The sequence below is a fragment of the Pelecanus crispus genome, chromosome 1, assembly GCF_030463565.1.
Source record: "Pelecanus crispus isolate bPelCri1 chromosome 1, bPelCri1.pri, whole genome shotgun sequence".
Classification (NCBI taxonomy): domain Eukaryota; kingdom Metazoa; phylum Chordata; class Aves; order Pelecaniformes; family Pelecanidae; genus Pelecanus; species Pelecanus crispus.
In genome coordinates this window covers 150495846-150515194 of record NC_134643.1, presented here as the reverse complement: position 1 = coordinate 150515194, position 19349 = coordinate 150495846, and the positions used below count along the sequence as shown (strand labels likewise).

The 19349-nt window shown below is 41.3% G+C and overlaps 1 protein-coding gene across 1 annotated transcript in view; it reads left to right on the top strand.

Annotated features, from left to right (window-relative positions):
- LOC104028164 (cohesin subunit SA-2) overlaps positions 1-16447 on the top strand; it is a 65182-nt gene extending 48735 nt beyond the window's left edge. Inside the window, exons 22-32 of the mRNA XM_075716144.1 lie at positions 234-311; positions 2295-2387; positions 3101-3269; positions 5168-5319; positions 6130-6231; positions 7555-7709; positions 7810-7938; positions 11871-12061; positions 13088-13262; positions 14273-14366; positions 16049-16447. Of these exons, the coding sequence (XP_075572259.1) occupies positions 234-311; positions 2295-2387; positions 3101-3269; positions 5168-5319; positions 6130-6231; positions 7555-7709; positions 7810-7938; positions 11871-12061; positions 13088-13262; positions 14273-14366; positions 16049-16447 (1737 nt within the window). The remainder of the gene's footprint in view (positions 1-233; positions 312-2294; positions 2388-3100; positions 3270-5167; positions 5320-6129; positions 6232-7554; positions 7710-7809; positions 7939-11870; positions 12062-13087; positions 13263-14272; positions 14367-16048) is intronic.
- Positions 16448-19349: the final 2902 nt, after the last annotated feature.

Below are 19349 nucleotides of genomic sequence, written 5' to 3'. Positions count from 1 at the left end.
TCAAGATGTCAGAGTTCTGCAGAAGCAGCACCTTAGTAATGAAGTTTCTCAGGAGGCAACGTTTGCTTGTATGTAAACCTATTAAGTTTATTTTGAGGGTCTAAATACTTTACAGTACAGAAATGGTCATGCAAGCAGCATGCAGAATATCAGGCTTAGATGCTTTGTTTAGTCCTAAGCCTTTTGCTGTTGAGCCTTTCATGTAAATAAAGGACATGTGTTTTTATTTGCAGATGATCCTGCCAGCTCTCCAGTGCACATATTTTTCTCTCCTGTGGCAACTAGCTGCAGTTTCGGAACATTCTCCCAAGGTTGGCCACTCCATGTAATTTTTGCAAATCCGGAGTTGTGCTTCTAGAAGTTTTAAGTTGCTTTTATATTCTCAGATTGCTAGAAGAAAACAAGCTTTCTAAGAAGATAATTTGTGTGTCTTCTGGACAAAACCACATTGAGTTGAGGCATTTTCTCTCTGTCTTGCCCTCTTTTTTTTTTAAAAGTGTTTATGCTTTTTCAGTCTGCAAGAGAGTAAGTGAACAATGGTTCACCTCTGTTTTTACTGCAAAACATGTGCATCGAATTCCTGGGGCTTGATGGAGATAAGGAACTCGTTCCACCGCCAAACAGTTTGTTGTTTTCTTGTTTTAAGCAACAAAGAATATTCAGTGAAAACTCCAGGAAATCCTGTTGCTTTGTTTTGTTTTTATTTTCTTGTTTTACTTACATATTTCTGGCAGGAAGTTTGAGGGAAGTGGTAATTTTCTCATCAGCTGACTACTTACTTTCTTAATTGGTTTTATATAATGCCAAGCTCTGTCAGGTATTTCAGAAGACAGTTTAGTTTAAGACACCAGAGAGGAAAACTCTTTTACGCTTTGGTTCACGTGTGAATGTGTACCTGCACGGCTCCTCTTTGTGGTGCTTTCTGACTACACTGAGTGCTGCTGCTTCTGTCATTCTGTACCCTTCCTCTGGTGCTCCTGTGTGTACAGAACAGGATGCTGACATGGAGATTTGTTTTGTGTGAGAAATGCTAGCTGGGAGGTTACCCATTTGGTGACTGATTCACTATCTATTCCCGTCCCGTTCCATTCCTGTGTGGTTGTCCACATCTCTCACTGCTCTAATATGTTCTGCCTTTCAGTCCAGGCATGGTTAGCTTGACTGATAATGGGGCAGCACATTTTTTAATTTGGCCTTTCATATGGGAGCAGATTCTGATTGGAAGCACAATGTTACGGCCCACTCTGCAGGGCCAAATCTGGATGTTGGCAGGGAGAGAAGTTCCAAGAGCAAAAAAGAACTTTTGCTGGACAGCAGCTCTAGGACTGTTTCTTGCCCTCCCTCTTCCCCCAGTAGCGTTAAGGCAATGTTTTGCCTCCCCCTGTACTGCTTCTCAGCACGCCCTGGGATGGATTCCCTTTCTTATAAAGATACAGTTGCATAGCATGAAATCCAGCCCTCCTCTAAGGGCATTCCTCTTCCATTGACTGCTCAAAGCTCTGTGCAGTGCAACAGCTGGGACCAAGCGAAGGATCAGAAAGTGTTTTATGTGGCTGTGGGCAAATCAAATAGTTTCTCTTGCTGGACTCATCTTAACAAATAGAGGTGCCTAAGTTTCTGAGTGCCAAAGTTGGCAGTGTAGTTAAAACTGCGTTCCCCCTGTAGTCAATAGCGCGAGAGAGAAGAGCAACTCCAGAAGGCAATTCACATTGAAAATTAGGTGGGATGGACCAGGGTTTTTCTGACTCTGCTTCCATCTCTGAAGTGGAAATCATTATCACTGCTTTATAAGGATAAGCTGAAGTGAATTCTGCAAATCTTGTAGCTGCTTGGAGTGCTGTATAAGGGACTATACACTATCAGAGCTGCCCATCTACAGATGGAGAAACGAAAGAGTTTGTGACTTGCTGAATACTGCCGGCCTCAGCAAGTATGACAGATGCACATGTCCTACTAGTATTTGTCACATTTCTGCACCAGAGCTGGGGGGAAAGTATATATTTTTATGGATTGACCTTTCTCTCACAGATACTGTGCCTGAAAACAAGACATGGTTTTAAAGTTGTTCATAGCTAGTTAGCTGTTGCTACTGTGAGATGTCAGCTTGTTTCATAATGTCATCAGCTGTGCGATCTTAAATGAATATCATAGAATCATAGAATCATAGAAAGCTTTGGGTTGGAAGGGACCTTGAGAGATCATCGAGCTTGCAACTGTTGTTTGTTCTGTAATTCTCTATTGAATCATAGTCCCTAACATCTTTGTCCTGTCACTTTTCCTAAATACATTTTTAGGAGACTCTTTTCTCACTAAGAAGAGAGCTGAGGCGTTTCAGTCAGATTTGCATGTGCTTCCTCCACCATAAGGAAAAAGGTGTAAGAGAAAAGGTCTGTGTTTCTCTATCACTTAATTGGCGTTCATGCTTAGTCCTCCTTTTAAATGCCTGCCTTTCTTTTTATACTAGTATTTTCTTCTACTGATTATTGCTCTTTTTTTTTGTCTCTTAGAGAAATAACTCTTAAAAAAAAATCTTCAACTATATATTTTAAAGGAAAATTAAAGTTATGTTAGTTAAAATGCTACAAAAGTTAGTGCTTTAATCAAGCATAGATACATGTCTGCATGGGTCCCTCTACAGAATCAAGGGCTGAATCTGAATGACTTTATTTGCCAGTTGATAATAATTGTGTTTTCTGATTTGACTGATCAATATACTGTTTGCTATCATTGCTTTATTAATGCCTTGCTATGAATATTACTTCAAAAATAAGAAAAATGGAGAAATTGTCCAGTGATGCATGTGTTAAGAGAGATATTGTAGCATAATAGAGCTCTTCTTCCTTCCCATGGAATTTTGAAAATCTTTAGATGGTGTTCATGCATGATACTTGTACATACTGTATCCTAAGGTAAAACTGCTGGAAGGGCTTTGCTGTGGCATTTTGCCACAGATTGGGGCAAACAGAAATCTTTAGTTTGTGAGGAAGAAGTGGGACAGAAGCTAGATTGTAACTTGTGTTTGATGGAGACACAGAGTGGAGTTGGCATAAAAAATAACATGGTCTCTAAACCCTTCTTTGGCTTTGTTTGCTTGATACAGGCCTTCATGATACTCTGTGACTGGTTGCTGATTTTGAGTCACCAGGATTCAAATAATAATGAAGAAGCAGCTGGACTTCTAGATTATCTTCCTAACACATCACTTCAGGAAAAACTGCTTTTGTTTATCCAGGAACATGTTTTCGTAGAAGAAGAAGAGGAAAGCAAAGGTCAGACATATTCATCACTGGAGAAGGAGTCTGCCACTTTTGCTGTCATTTGTTGTTTGCACTGAACATGTCAGGAAAAGGGGCTGATCTTTTCGGTTTTTTTGGAGGGGGTTGTGTCTGGGGTTTTTTTTTTTTTTTTTTTTTGGTTGGACCCCTTTACAAGCAAAGTGGCTCACCTGTTGTGCACTGAGACCTGTTTATATTGTGGATCAACCACGGGAAATAGCTGCCGGTTTCCTCATAGGTAGAAAGGGCTGATGTAATACAGGGACGGGTGACTGTAAAAGTATTTGGTAGACTGATGTTGGTGGTAGAGATGATGGTGTTAGCCACCTCTCTGGAAGGCCTTGCAGTGTTACAGTGTGACTCTGTCAATGCATGGAAACTTCTAAGCCATTAGAGTATAGGACTAGTGGATTTTGATTTGGAGAGTGTGGGGCAGACTTTGTGGCTAATAGCTATGTACTTGTTGCTCTGTTGCCTTTTTCAAACACATTCAGATGACAATTGAGGCTGTTATTGTGAAGGCTGATTTCTTTTGGGAGTGTTTTGAAAATAGGTTATTAGTCCATTGTGGTTTTGAGGCCAAGTTAAAGTGTCATGCTTTGAAAAACCAAGCATTGTTCTAGATTATTGTGTCAAAACTCTTGTCCTTCAGCTGTTCAGATGGAGTTCTGTGTTCAGTTTTGGGCAGCACATTAATCCAGGTCACAGTGTATATGCAAGGAGAGATGAGCCTGAACTGTAACAAGGGAGATAGTAGAGGAGAATCCTTAATGGTAAAGGCAGAGACACAATAGAAAAGATTGCTCAAGTAGATTGTAGTATCCTGGTCATGGGAGTTTCTGAAGCAGGTTATTGTATGTTATGTATCTGAAACTGATAAAGTTGATCCTGTTTTGGGTTAGATGGCCCAAGATCTGTTTCAAACCCATTTTGTATGATGCTTTCAGTTTCTCAGTCCTTCCCACAAAGGATCACTGTCACCCCATTGCAGATTCCTTCCTGAACGAGTGATTCTGTTGTGCTCTGGGTGTGCTTGTCTGTGTGCACAGCTGGCAGCTGTTCCATTTTAGTTTTAACTCTAATTTGCAGATACTTCTGATCAGTCACTTGCTTTATGTTTGTTTCAGGCCCACAGTCATGCTAGAAGTGCAAACAGTCCACATCAAAATTATAGGTCAAAGACTGAAGCCTTTTGGCAGTTGGTAGATGACATTCACAGCAGAAAAGAGTGTATCTCAGCTCTCCGGCTGCAAGAAGCTCTCCCCAAGCACCTTCATAGCTGTGTTGGAAGGTTCTTAAAAGTATTTGTTTTCCACAAGTTATCCAGCTAGTAATTAACTCATGTTCCAGAGACTTAATATGTTCTTAATGGTCTGAAATGACTTTTTTCTTTCACTCTTGCTGATAACCACTTGGAGAGTTTCACCTGAACTCTTCTCTTGTCGATTGTGTATGGCAACTTTTGTAAGGTTTCTCATGAGTTCTGTGCTGGTTTTCTAGCATCTGTGTTATTCTAGGAAAAAAAATGTGGTTGCAATTTGTCTGGTCTCTTCCTTTTGGTGTGTTTGTGCCTTTTATTCTGCGCTCTGGTTCTGTTCTGTAGTTGCGAGCGGTGTTGTACAAGAAGATTCTGGCTAGTAGAAATGTGAAAGCCCTATGAAGATCAGAGTAGAAGACTGCAAATAACTCGTTTTCACTGTCATCAGCTGCAAGCTTTGAAATGGAAATAAACCTGTGTTTTCTGATATACATGGGAATGAGTGCTAGCATCTGTTGCTGAGCATGCTGACTGAACAGCTGAATCTGTGCTATTTGGATGAAAGTTGGTCATTAAAGTTGAGATATCTTGAATAAAGTAGTAGAACAAAGCTTCAATGCTTTTGTCTCCCTAGACCTGACAGAAGAGGAGGAGAGAAAGGATGAAAGTTGCAAACTTGATGACTTGCACAAAAAGCGGAGTCTTCTTGCAGCATATTGCAAGTTAATAGTGTACAATGTGGTAGAGATGACTGCGGCTGCTGAGATCTATAAGTATTATGTGAAGGTAACGTTTTAGATAAGGTTGCTTTGCCTATCAGTGCATTTTAGTTTTTGAAAGTGGCTCCAGCGTTTGTGAAAGATGTGGGGTTAATAGTCTTATGGCTCAGAATCCTTGGCTATAAAATCAAGCAAGAGTGGGACAAATCTCTCCTCTTTGCTCTGCAGACAAAGTAACTGAAAATTGAGTAGAGGGTTTGTCTGTCTGAACATCTGCTCCTCAGCTTCTCCAGAGAGGCCACTGCAAAGAAGCAGTTTATGGCTGGAAGAGTGTTTTAACTACAGATGTTCTGACATTGAAGTGGTCAACTTACTTCATAGAGCTCACACAGTCCATATGCAGATGGTCTAGATTTCACATGGGGCCCTGTGCTTAGGCAGCTGGTAGAACTTTAGCCACTCTGAAGTGGGTTTCAGGAGGGTCGAGAACAGCATAGAGCAGGCAGTTACCTTGAGTCAGCTAACAGGACTTTGGAAATGCCTGAATATGGATCTTGTTCTTTAATTCATTGGGCCCAGGGCAAGCGTTGGTTAAATGCAGAAAACTCTCCTGAGGAGGCTTTGTTCTTTTGTTACAATAAATACTTAAAAATTTCAGTGTAACTTTAATCCTCACGTTACTGTTAAAGGAGCATACCATTGCTTTACATACAAAATAATATAAAAAGTCCAGTTTTCATCTTTTAGCTTGGGTGTTCTGATATTGAGGGTGTTTGATGAACTTCCTTGTGTGACATGAACACAGTCAGGTGTTTTGTGTACTCCCAGTGCTAAAGAAGGGAATGATAATTCTCATTTGTTTTGTTGCTGTTAATAGACCTACAATGATTTTGGAGACATAATTAAAGAAACATTAAGCAGGACGAGGCACAATAACAAAATTCAGAGTGCTAAGACACTGATTCTCTGTCTGCAACAGGTAAGGTTAAGATTAAAACAAGAGGCTAGGGGCTCTTATGACAGCTGTATTTATATTGGAGTTTTTTACCTACCTTGCCATGATTATTCAAATTCATTAAAAAACCTATTGAAAGAAATTGTTTCCTTGCCTGTACTTTCTATGTGTATGTTGTTTTTGCATGTCATAATTAAAACTCCTTTCAAATCATTACATCTGTTTTAAAATGTAATTTTCTGCATGTTTTTTTGTCTTATTTTTAATCTTCAAATGCACAGTGTGTTAGGACTGATGTGAGATTACGGAGTGTTTCTAGGGACATGGTAGGTGTCTCTTAACAAAGGTTAAGGATCTTATTCTGTGTTTTACAGACTGCCTCAATTCCTGTTTGAATTCAAGGAACTACAAATGTGTCTGTGGCTGGCCAGCTCTAATCCCCAATATTTTCAGTATTTTTTTCTGTAAGAAAGTGGGGTGCAGCTCTTCTGAAAGGTCTCAGTTGCTGCGACTTGCAGCTGCTGACTGATGAGGCCAGTTAGCTATTTTAGCAGCTGCTTTTGCCAGCTCTGCCCATGACCAGAGCTGCTTCTAGCTTGGAGTTGTGCTGTAAGCCACAGTGCAGGCTCCTCCCAGGGGGTACTGATACATGAGCTTTGCTTATTTCACACACATTGCCAGGGGCTTAGATCTGTGAACTAGTCCCTGAAATCTGAGATTAGATGAGGCTAAGCAGGCTTTGCCTACATATATTCTGCTGACATAGTCAGGACTTTGTGTTTAGGTATCACATAGACAACAGGCCCTTTTTGGCCTTTGCTTGACCTTGAAAGTTAACAGGTTGAAAAGAACAAGCTACCTCCACATTCTGTTAGGAACAAAACGCAAAACAGCATTAATTGGGCTCAAGATGTGCTTTTGACCCATTCTCACTCTCAGAAATTGGACTACGCTGCTGCCAAACTTGCTGCTTTATATCTGCATTCTGATATTCTGAAAGCCTTTCAGGCAAATTAGGCCTCTGGGGCTTGATTCAGAAGTCCCAACAGGAGATGGGGTCAGTGGAGCCATCATCTTCAGGAATTGTTTCTCTGTTTATGAACATAATTTTTTATTTTTATTTTTCAATTTGTGCCTATCTGTTAAGCACAGCAGTGTCCTTTGCGTCAGTTCCTTCTTCTTGTTCCAGTTGTGTGTTCTGAAGCACATGCTGAAGTACCTGCTCTTTTGTAAGGCTTCTGTCTATAAAAACTAACTGTTGCTTGCTGTGCATGTCTCTGTGTCCTCCTGGTGCTTTGTTTGCCCGTAGGATTACCTATGGTTACTTATCTGAGACTTCTTCTGCAGCTGTTTCAGACACATGTGGAAAGCCAAGACAGCAGTAGCAGTGTGGACTTCTCCTCTGCTTCCTTCACAAATATGAAAGAACTTGCTCGTCGCTTTTCACTAACGTTTGGCTGGGACCAAGTGAAATCTAGAGAATCTGTAGCCATGATACACAAGTATGTGCCTCATAACATTACTTTGTCCATGATTATTGCTTTTGTTAGTTGTCTGTTTTATTACTCTGTTGTTCTTTTTTTTTTTTTTTTCTTCCAATAGGGAAGGGATTGAATTTGCTTTTCAAAGAGCTACTGGAGTAGATGGAAAATGCTTGCCTCCTAACTTGAGCTTTCTGTTAATCATCAGTGAATTTTCCAACAAGCTGCTAAAGCCAGACAAAAGACTAGTGTAAGTTAAGTTCTTGTACACTGTCATACACAGTTAGTGTTTTGTGTATCCCTGTACATGGGACACTTGACCTTCAGTGTTGCAGAAGTCGCTCAAGGGCTTTTCAGAGAACCTTTGAAATCTATCCACCCCTGAGGCTGTTGGTTTGAGACACGTGTTGAATTTTGTAGTAGTAGTAATTTCAGATTGTATGTGCAGTATGCATTCTAGATCTTTTTTAGACATAGTTGTGGCTACATATGGCAATTCTTCTAAAGGAAAGACAATGTTAATTTGGTGGAAGAGATTTGCAACTTGACTGGCTAGTGGAGTGGCAGGAATGCTTTTCTGAACATAAAAGTAAAGCAGAGAAGATTGAGGAAGAGATAGTGCTGGGATTATTATTTTGTAATTATCTAATTCTACAGCTTCAGGACTCAATTACGTGAGTTCCATGGAATATATTTAGAATAGAAATATACATGACACTAGTCATAATATGGATATTTAAATTAAAGAATTTACTATTTACAGGGGAATATGCCCTGATCCAGTTGGGCCCGTGTTTTACAATGGTTTAAATTTTTACATTTAATAATATAAGAATGGTAGCCTTATTTTGGCATCATGGGACATTATGCATCTGAACAGAGAGATGTATGATTATGTCTCTCATTCCCTTCCTCACCTGCCTCAACTCCAGTCATTTTCAAGAAGGAAGTAATGTTCTTCCTTCTATTTGACCTCTGTCATTACTTCCCTAGTCAGTGCTGCTTATTTTGGATCTGGATCTCTGCACTTCAGTCTTCTATTTACAGATACTGTAAAAAACATTGCAAAATATATAACAGGTATTTCCATTTTCCTGAGAGTATATTTGAAGACATGGGAATGTAAGATGAAACATTAAGACACATCTGCCTTCCTGAATTTTTGAGCAAATCACTCCAGTGCCTGAGAAGAAAAGTTCCACTTTGGAGAAGAAGTCAGCAGAAATGGAAAAAAACCCAACCATCACATCTTGCTGAGCCCTGTGTAACTTGTTTGCTCCTGTGTCACTCTGTCATAAATTGGAGGTTAACTTCCATGGGGATCATCAATCAGTTTTTGTATAACAGGGGTCAAGAGTGGTAAAATTTCTACTTCCCTGTTAGTTTGCATGACAAACACAATTTATTAATGATTGCCAGCTACCCAGACAACATATTTTAAAAAATGAGTTCAAACCCAAAATGCAAAATACAGAAGAAAAGTATTTGACATATACTGATTACAACCCCTGGTAAATCTAGAGGGGATAATCTATGGGTAGTGATAACTTCCCTTTCTATTCTTGCATTTTTCTTGGAGAGAATCTTTGAGATCTACGACTAGAATTTGTTTTTATAGAATCACAGAATGGTTTGGGTTGGAAGGGACCTTAAAGGTCACCTAGTCCAACCCACCTGCCATTGGCAGGGACATCTCTAACCAGATCAGGTTGCTCAGAGCCCCATCCAGCCTGACCTTGAATGTTTCTAGGGGTGGGGCATCTACAACCTCTGGGCAACCTGTTGCAGTGTCTCACCACCCTCACAGTAAAGAATTTCTTCCTAATAGCTGATCTAAATCTACCCTCTTTCAATTTGAAACCATTACTCCTTGTCCTATCACTGCACTCCCTGATAAAGAGTCCCTCCTCATCTTTCCTGTGGGCCCCTTTTAAGTACTGGAAGGCCACAATTAGGTCTCACTGGAGCCTTCTCTTCTTCAGGCTGAATAACCCAGCGCTCCCAGCCTGTCTTCGTAGGGGAGGTGCTCCAGCCCCCTGTTTTGTACAGTTTCTGTACGATTCTGTCCATGTTGTCTGGATTTTAAAGAGCTGTTACCGTCTGTGTGGTGACACTTGTGCAATAAGTAGATTTCTGTTAATCCATCCTTGAAAAACTTTGTCATTTCATTTACGTCCAAGGAATAATTTTTAATTAAGCAAGAGGAAAATATTTCATCATTGGTGTGGGCAGATTTAAAGCTAAATCCCAACAATTTTTTTCCTAGGGCTATATTTAACTTCTTGGCCAGAGGATATATTCCAGAAGTATATTCCTGAATGTATTAGATACATTCAGGTAGGTTTATTCATTGAAAACTTTTGTGGGAAATTCAGAACCTAGCAGGGAATGCTCTTTGACTTCAGTTCTTACTGCTTTGGACCTTCACACTGCTGCTGGGAACAAATGGGAAACAATAAAATTCACAAGGGGGGAAATTGCAATTTATCCACAACTACATTCAGACTATGTTTCCAGAGTAAGTTTCTATTCTGGGAGGCCTAAAATGCCTTGCAGGGGCTGGAGATTATATTTCCTCTTAGAAATATTTAGGTTTAGCTCCATCATAAATTACTGGATGGAATGTTTTAGGTCAACATGAACTTTTAGAAATAAACATCTGGTTATTTTCATTTTTATTATTAATCATAGGATTGATGTCCAGGTCTGTATGTTAACATATGTGAATGTACCTGTAACAGATGAGATACAGAATATGGGCATTTGTTAGAAAGGAGTATATTTCAACACCATCAAAGTATATGGATTTTAACCTCCTCCCCTGTAATTGCCCAGGCTGTAGCAGTAAAATATCCGACTTGTCAATTGCTCTGTGCCACAAAATGCACACAAGAAATGAATTATTGAATAACAAGCTGCGTGAAGGGCCTGATTCCTGGATCGGTAGGAGTCTTTCCATTGACATTGATAGCAGTTGGATTAGACCCTAAAACAGTAGTTACAATACCTGCTTGTTTGAAACCAACAAATTCCATTACCAGGCTTTCTTGATCCCTGGGGCCCCCAGAGTCCAGGACTCTAATTGTTTCGGAGTCGGTGCTTACCCCAACCTCCTCCCAGCACCGGTTTTCTTGTTTTGCAAAGCGAATGAAATGTCTGATATTTTCCAGGCCACACTCCTAATCAAAGAAAGAATAATATACTGTACAGGCTGGCGTTAAAACTGTCACTTCTGGTATTTGCCAAGGTGGGGTCTGTTTTAACAACAGTGGGCTTGATTTTAAAGTGATGAGCTGTAGCTGAAATGGAGTGAATATCCAGTTCCTAATCCTGAGTCAGACTTTGGTTTTCTTTTCTTATTGTTATGAAGTAGGAATGGGTCAGAAAGACTTTGTCAGAAATCTCCTGTTTTTTAAAAAGAATGTTTGAAGGAGACCTCTTTGCTCCAGAAAAGGTGACAGCTTCACCTGGGATTCTGGGAGGCCCCGTGTCAAGTCTCTGGATGGAATCAGGCAGAACAGGGGTTTGAACCAATGTTTGCCATATCCTGTGTGTTGTCATAACTGCAGAGCTGTTAACTGCTTCGTGCAGGCACTTGAAATTTTGTTGGGAACCTGAGAGAATTGGATTGAGTTTGAGATGATATTATAGAAAAGTGGTTTACTGGTTGTTCTTTTTTAAAATTTTTGCAGAACAGGCACTCGTGGCATAAATACCCCGTTTCCTGACCTGCTGTACCATTGAATCACAAGGAGCATCTTGCCTGGGATCTCCTTTGCGTTGCAGACCATGAGGCAGAAAATGGCCTCCGGGAGAAGGGGTGCATCCTTGCAGAGCTCTGCTCTGTTCATACTGCTCCTGGCAGCAGCAATTGGCAGTGACTTTTCCTGCACAGGAAATTATTTCTAGAGACTGATGTAATTCTGTAATTCCTCTGAATTGTGTTGTTTCTAATGCTAAAATTCAAGTACTCTTTTAGTTTTGAAGACATTTACATTTTAAATATTCAGATATTTCAGACATGTCAGATATTTTTGAGAAAAGGGATGCCCTTTCTTTTTCTTCAACAGTTCTGTCTGCACCTTTGGAGCGTAAAGGGAAAATGCCTGTCTAGCTTAGCTTCCCTAGATATTGAGGGGAAAGATACTGAGTTTTTTTACGCTTGCTTTTGGTTTTCTCCAGGTATGCTTACTTACAGAGGTATGTAGCAGAACCATTGCCTTGCAGAGGAGACGAATGGCAGCCGTTGATTTGCTACAGAAACTCTTTACTGGCAAATGAAGATGAGGAGAGCTCTGTCCTCGGCAGTTCAGGAGAGTGGTCTCCCATGGGCACATCTAAGACATCTTCTTTTAAAAGGAAATTGTCTAATGGTATGAAAGCTTCCCTGTTCTGGATCAGCTGTATTTGCTTTGTCCCAGCAAAAATGCACTTCATGCTTTGCATTAGCAGTACCATAGTGTGTTGGATGTTGTGGACTTCCCAGTTTGAATGGTGGCTTTTGCCTTCAGCTTTGCTGTTGTTAAAGGCCTCTTCATCACTCAGTAGCAGGAAGGTTGGTCTGGAGACTTTGTGTGAGCCGAATTCAGATAATCTTGAATTCTGCTCTGTACTGAGCTCTGGCTTTTGTCTGTGCCATTGAGACTTTGTTCATTGCTTACAATTGTTATGTTAAGGGCATTGTTGCTTTAGGCCCTGTAGATAATTGAGACAGGAGAGGTATTTCCAGAAGTTGATTTGGATCTTCAGCCCAGATGATCTGGGCCAAATCATCTTCTGGGGTCTTTCTCTCTGTTGAATTTCTAGGGAGCCTGTAAGATTATACTCCTAACTTAAAGATTAGGTGGGCTGCATCGAGGCTTTAGCAGTTCTTATGGACTTCCAGTCTGTAATGAGGTATTCACTGCATGGATATGGTGGGACTTAATTAAATGTAGCAAAGCCATGATGAAAACAATTGCGAGTAAAAATGCTAAGTGCTATGGACATGTGCAGTTGTATGTGAAGGAAAGGGAATTTTTCTAGAGCATACTTTAGTTTCTCTCTCATCCTTTCTCAGAAATTTTCTTTTCAGTGACCTGCCTTCAGAAGGCTTGTTCCTTTGTGTCCCAAAGGCCCTCCTTTCCTGAGGGTTGTATAGACTCAGCAGTACTGATAGCACTTACGGAGCAGGGCCACGATCATAAATCTAGATTGCAAAAATGATGAGTGGGCAAATTAAATTGATTTTCTTTTATGTGAGTTTTAGTTGGTTCCTTCAATAAATGAATGCTTTGCTCCAAATCTTTCTTTGAGCTTGGCCCTGTTGCTTCACCCCTGTGGGGATCATGTTGGAAACGTCCATCTCAAGACCTCTGAGGGTGAGGCTGAAGAACGAGTCTGTTCACTGTCTGTTACAGGGTCTTTGCCTGAAACCAGCCAGACTGAAGCAGCAAGCAGAGGTTCAGACCTGCAGTGTGCTTCCCAGCTTGCCTCTGCAGCAGGGAAAAGCAGAAAGAGGCTAAAATCTCGAGAGATGCACTTGCAGGAACATTTGCCATTCCTTTGTCCAGGAGGGCTGCGGAGAAGATACTGGTGAGAGTTTTATGTCTTACAAGCTCCTTCTCTTGTCCTGGTATTGACAGCTGGGGTCTCTCTCTCTGCCTCTGCTTCTGTTTTTTGTAATACTGCCACGGGCACAGGGGGTGTGCCCTTCCTGTCTGTCTTATGGGCTGTGTCTCAAGGACAGGTTGGTTTTTTTTGTTTCCTCAGTCCAATATCTACATTTGCTGCTTTAGTCTGATTGTCCTCCACTGTCACAGGGCTTCTGTGCCTTCGTGGACTCATATCAAGTGTGCAGAGAAAAAGACAAGGAAGGAGGAGGGTTCCGTGTCCCGCTTCTCTTGTCTCTGCTCCTGATTAGAGGGCAGTGGTGTTGGTTACTCCCTGGCTGTTTGCTGCAGCCTGACAATGAATGTTTTCTGCATCTCTGGAAATGAAAGAGGATTCTTGTGTGGGCAGATCTGCTGTTAACTACTGTGTAACTGGTGACTTCCTTGTAGAGAGGTGCACGTCTGTGTGCAGCATGCACACACACCTGAGCGAAACCCCACAGAACTTGGATGTAGGAGAGGTATTGCAGAAATAGGGAGTCTGGAGTCTACTTTTGAGCTCTGTAAAGCACTCAAAGTTCTCAACAGGGATATTTTCCTTTAATACAGTTCATTTATTGAGGTGTTAGGTGCCATTTCCCATATTGGTAGTTTAAAAGATGAAACACAAATCCCAGAAAGATGCATGCTTTTCCAGGTTTTGGGACACTTGTTGAATGGACCTGGTGAATACAAGGAAAATAGAACAAAAATTTATTAACCATGAAAGTAGACCCTGTTTAAATGAATGTTTTGTTTCTGAAGTGCTTTGTTGGAAATTCCTCAGAGCATAACATCTTTTATACCTGGGAAATACTGGGCCAGAAACTTTGGGCTACCTTAGATGGATATCTCAGCAGCAGATCTTAATGTGAACTACTCTGCCTTAAGCACACTTGTGCAATGCGCAACCTCTGTTATAAAGTTTCTCAAGACTTGGCTTTTTTTTTCCAGCAAAGATGAGATTAAGACAGAAGATGTCTCAGAGGAGGGTCAAGCAGAAGACACAGTTGAAGATATCGATGTTGATGTGGTTGGTGCAGACCAGGTAATTCCAGCTCGGGTTTTCCAGCTCTGAGGACAGCCATAGTTGAGATAGGTGAATGTGAATTCAGAATCTCATGAGTACCCATCTAGCAGCAACGGGGCTGCTTTTTTGTGGCCCCTTTCAGGCTGAGAAAAGGCGTTCTCCCCTCTTCCCTTTCCAGCTGCAGCTGTAGTCGCCTTCTTCAGCCTCATCTGCATTTTTCAGGTAATTCTTACTGTAGCATCTAGACATCCTCAGGTACATTGAACACCAGCTAGGATGCATTAAGAGAGGGATCCAGTTTCCTTTTTTCCCATACTGTGAAGCTCCTTGATCAAGAGCCATTTGCTGCAGTTGCTTCATGTTACTGACACATTGCAGAGATGGCAGTGCTGCATGGCCTGCAGGGAATGTCTGCTTCAGAAATGGTGTTTGCATTGTGCTCTTTAGATCGAGAGACTCGGAATGTGTCTGATCACTGGTCAGCCCAGGGCTCTCGCTGGAGTGTCCCTTGTTTCTTGCCCTTTTCCAGTCAAGGCTGTTGGGGAGATTAAATTGTCCCCAAACCCACTGGGGATTTGAAGGGAAGCACGTGAACATTGTGGGCTTGGAGTGTCAGCCAGCGTAGCCTGGGGCTTGTCTTGTGGTCACCGATTGCCTTTGGGATCGGGTAATAGTTTGGCAAAACTGCAGCTGTCTGCCTGGGTCTTGGCTCAGCCCTGGAGTGGATACTTGCAGCCGGGAAGCACTTTTAGCCCTTTGGGACGGTGGAGTGCAAGGACTCAAATAGGCTGTTGTACACTGGGGGTCTTGCAGCAGTGACTGTACTGAAAGGGGGGAAAAAAAAATCAAAAAGAGGCCATGAGGTTTCCTGTGCTGCAGCCTTTCACCTCCCTCCTGTCCTCTAGGGGTTTGCTGTGCCAGCCGCTGCAAGAGGCTGAGCGGTTCCTTCACGTTTTTCTCCTGTGTCTCCCCCTGCTCTCTGAACTCCTAATAGACTGTAAACCCAGTGTTTGGCAGACGGGTTTTTTTGCAGTGATTCAGGCAACCCCTCGGTTTCCAGTGGCTCTGGTTATCTGGGATCTAAGAGCCACATTTGAAGACCCTGTCTGATTTTTGACTTTTTAAATGCATCTTTCCTGTAAAGTTGAACAAATGGTTTCTTTTCATGTTTGAGCGGTGGGTGTTTTTGGTTTTTTTTAAAGAGGACTAGAAGGAAAAAGGGACTTCTACCTTTTCTTCCAGTCGTATGCCTTTTAAAACATAGACTATTTGTTTGGACCATATGCTTGGAGCAGCTCCTATTGAAGACAGTTAATAAAAGAATTTAAATCTGTGCACCAAGGTTGAAGCCATACAGAAAATGCACTACTTACCTAGTATACAGCCTTTCCCTGTAGTGCCTTTTCTGTGCTCCTTGTGGTATAGAAATGCTTCTTTCCTTTCGTGGAAGCTAAATAATAGGGCTTTCCAAGAGCCAGCTATGGCCAAGCTGCCACATGCTTAGAGGCTACGCTTTTATTCTGATTCCTTATGTGCTCTTATATGATGTTTTCTTGATAGTATGAGACTGACAATCTTTTTTTTCTTCTGGTATAGGACAGTTAAGAAGCTGAGAAGATAAATGGAAGTAAAGAACACGCTACCATTTTTTTCCTGCAAATTGTTTAACTGAAAATGGGGTTGTGATTCCATCAATCAAGGCAGCAGGAGATATGGATCAAGTCCAATCTCTGCCTGGAGGCATCCACCCAGAACCAGCTCCTAGCACTGCGGTTGATTTCTCCACATTGCCATTCGTGGTGTTACTGATTTGGCTGTTGCGCTTCCGAAGTTGTGTTACGAACATCGTTACTCAACTGCATCCTGGAACAATTCCCAACCTAAGGATTGGCATCAGGGTACTGACAAATACTGAGACAAGACTCCGTAAAGTAGGTGGGACAAGCTTGCTCAAATCAGCGTGGGCGCATCGTTCTGCTGGATGTATTCTTTACCATTTGAGACACCCAATGTCTACTTGTTTCCTTGTACCTGACCCCAGGGAGAAAGGAGCCTGGCCCAGCTGTGAACGCTGTGAGCTGCCAGGTGATGGCAGGTGATTGGCAGTGCCATTTCCAGCCTGTAAGATGGAAAATCTGGATCAAATGGTCTGAAAGTATGTCTAAATTTCAGTGCTAACAGTGATGTGGTTAGTGGGGATCAGGACACATTCCCAAGAGTCTTGCATCAAGGCTTCTAAGTAACAAAGAAAGAAACAGCGGACCAGTTGACTGAGTATTTTCCTCTGGAAGAAATCCTTCATACACAGTGACCATGTGCTATTTACTTGGAAAATACAAAGCCTGAAAAGACAATGTAAATAGACTGTAAATATGGCCCTTCAAAATCAGTTTCTTCCATTAAGAATTTGGAAATGTTGTTCACTCAAGAGTGTTTCAGAGCTGGTAGGCTGGGGTGTGCTGGCTGCTTTCACTGACCCTTTGTCACTGCTCCATGGAATTGTACACTGCATTAATCCTATCAATCAATCAGCTTTATTTTACATATATATATATTTTGGATTGTAACTGTGTAAAATAAACTATATAACCATTGCCAGCCATTGGTATTGGAAGTGCAAGTGTTATTCCTACACTAAGTCTGGAGAAAGAAGAGCAGCAGTGCTACTGGCCTTGTAGCTTGCTCAGTTATTAAATAGACTGAACAGTGAGCGCCCATGAAGATGGAAGCAGAAGCCATGAATGCCTCCCAGGCAATAGTAAAACCATTGTGTTTCATTTTGTGTGGTTAAGTATGCAGTAGGCTAATGCAAGGGGAGAGGTAGCACTCCACAAGGTGATGCTGATTCTCACCCAGATCAACTTGTTCTCAGTTCCCCTGTGACGCCCCCTGCTCTGTGACAGTGATGTTTCAGTCATCCATCTAGATTTGTGGCTCTAGGCCTCCTAAACACTTACCAGGTAGGCAGAATGCAGCTGGACTTGGACTAAGAAAACAATCATCCCTGGGACCACAGCAGACATGCAGATGCTTTCATTCTTGTAACAAAGGACCAGGGGGAAGGTACAGTAATCTTTATAGTTCATGTATGGCAAGAAAAGTCACTTCCACAATGCCACCATAATTTGCCCTACTAGAGCTGTGCAAATCCCAAAAGGGACTTGGTTATCACAAGCATAATAGGGAGCAGAATGTAACATGGAGTGGCAAGAACAGCTACGTAATTCTGCAGCAGAGATCTGCCCTGCACCATAGCTCTGTTTCTTTAACGGAGGGAAGTCGCTGTGTGATGGAGAAAGCCCTGGGCTGTACCTGCCCATGTACAAGCCCCCTTTTGAAGAAGGGGGTTTCCAGCTGAAGGATTTCAAGTATGGAAAAGTCACTACCCCTTGAACAGCAATAGAAGTTTGGGATCATCATCTAGAAGGCCAGTTACTCATGCTTTCCCACAGCACCTTAGGGAACAGAGCTTAACATAAATCCTCTGTGTATCTCTACTGTTGAAAAACCCCAAACTGTGGGCCAGCAGTGAAAGGTATCAGACCAACACTAGAGAAATTTGACATTGAGTTTCCATTAAAATTGGAATAATCAACCCTGATTTTATTTTTAAAAATCCTTTGAATGGTATTGAAATGACTGGAGCTTGCCTTGGTAAGGTTCACTAACAGTTGTTAGCAATGAGTTTCATTGCTTAAGATGCAGAGGTTTGTAAGTCTCTACCTGAGATGGCATGACAAATGAATTTCTCTGTGCCACATCCAGCTGTTCAGCAACACTGGCTTTTGGATGAAAAAAACCTGCTAGAGCCTGATTGCTTGAATATGCAGCTTGGTGTAATTATCCAACCAGACTGCATACATGTGGAGCCCATCATATCTTAGAGTTCTTTAATAGTAGGAAGTTAATTGGATGCAGTACATAACAATAATTAGAACTGTTAGATTACATGTATGAAAGTCTTTATTTGAAAATACAAACATAATTTTTTAAACTTTTTAACAGATCTACACTGCAACCAAAAAATAACTTACATCTTTTTGTACATTTTTTTTTTCCCCAACAAAATCTGTTTAACAGTAAGAGTGAGGCAACAATTTCAAGCTGCTGTGACACTGATGAATAGCCATGGAATGTGTCAATAGCAAACAACTGAAGGGGGGGAACGGACAAAAGCACTGAATGCCCACAACAAATTAGTGCACATCACTGACCAAGTACCATTTATACAAAGGATTTGAAAAAAAATTGGTTCCTTCTACATGAATTAACACACTCATTTTGGATCAAGTATGAACACTAAAACAGACTTCATTATTAAATAATCTTTATATAATGAACATCAGATGAAAAAGACTGAAGTTTAAAAGGGCAAGCAAAACTAAAGTTGGGGCAAACAAGGACTACACAGAGAAGAGAAGCAACTTGTCTCAGGCCTTCGCTTTCCTTGAGCGCTAATACACTCAGCTTGTCAAATGGAACTCTATAAATGAGAGCTGAACCACACACTCAGTCACATCTCTTCCTTGCCAAGGCATAAAAACCCTAGGACGGGCTATGAGCATATCAGCATGGCAGGCCAGGTGTAAATTGTCTCCTTACCTCCCATAGCAGGACAGCAACACCTGCTCCCATACGGGATGGAGATGGTCAGTGCATCACACATCAACTTGGAGAGAATTACACAGTTCTCTTAAAAACAGTAGATTACTTTTCTCTAAAGTCAAATATTGTTATTATTCCGAAAAGGAATTAAGCAACATCTGTAAATAAATATTTTAATCTATTTTACAAACTATAGTCTATGGAATAAATACAAAAAGTTTCATCATTCCATACAAATGCGCTTCTTTTATTTAAAAGGTAGTGTAGTGATTAAATATTTCTAGCACAAAACTAAGCTGACTTCCTGGAAACAAACCCAACTGAAACGTTTAGGTGTGTAGCAGACCTGCTGCAGACTGCCCCTCCTCTTCTGCAAGTGCTGACCATAAGTAACCA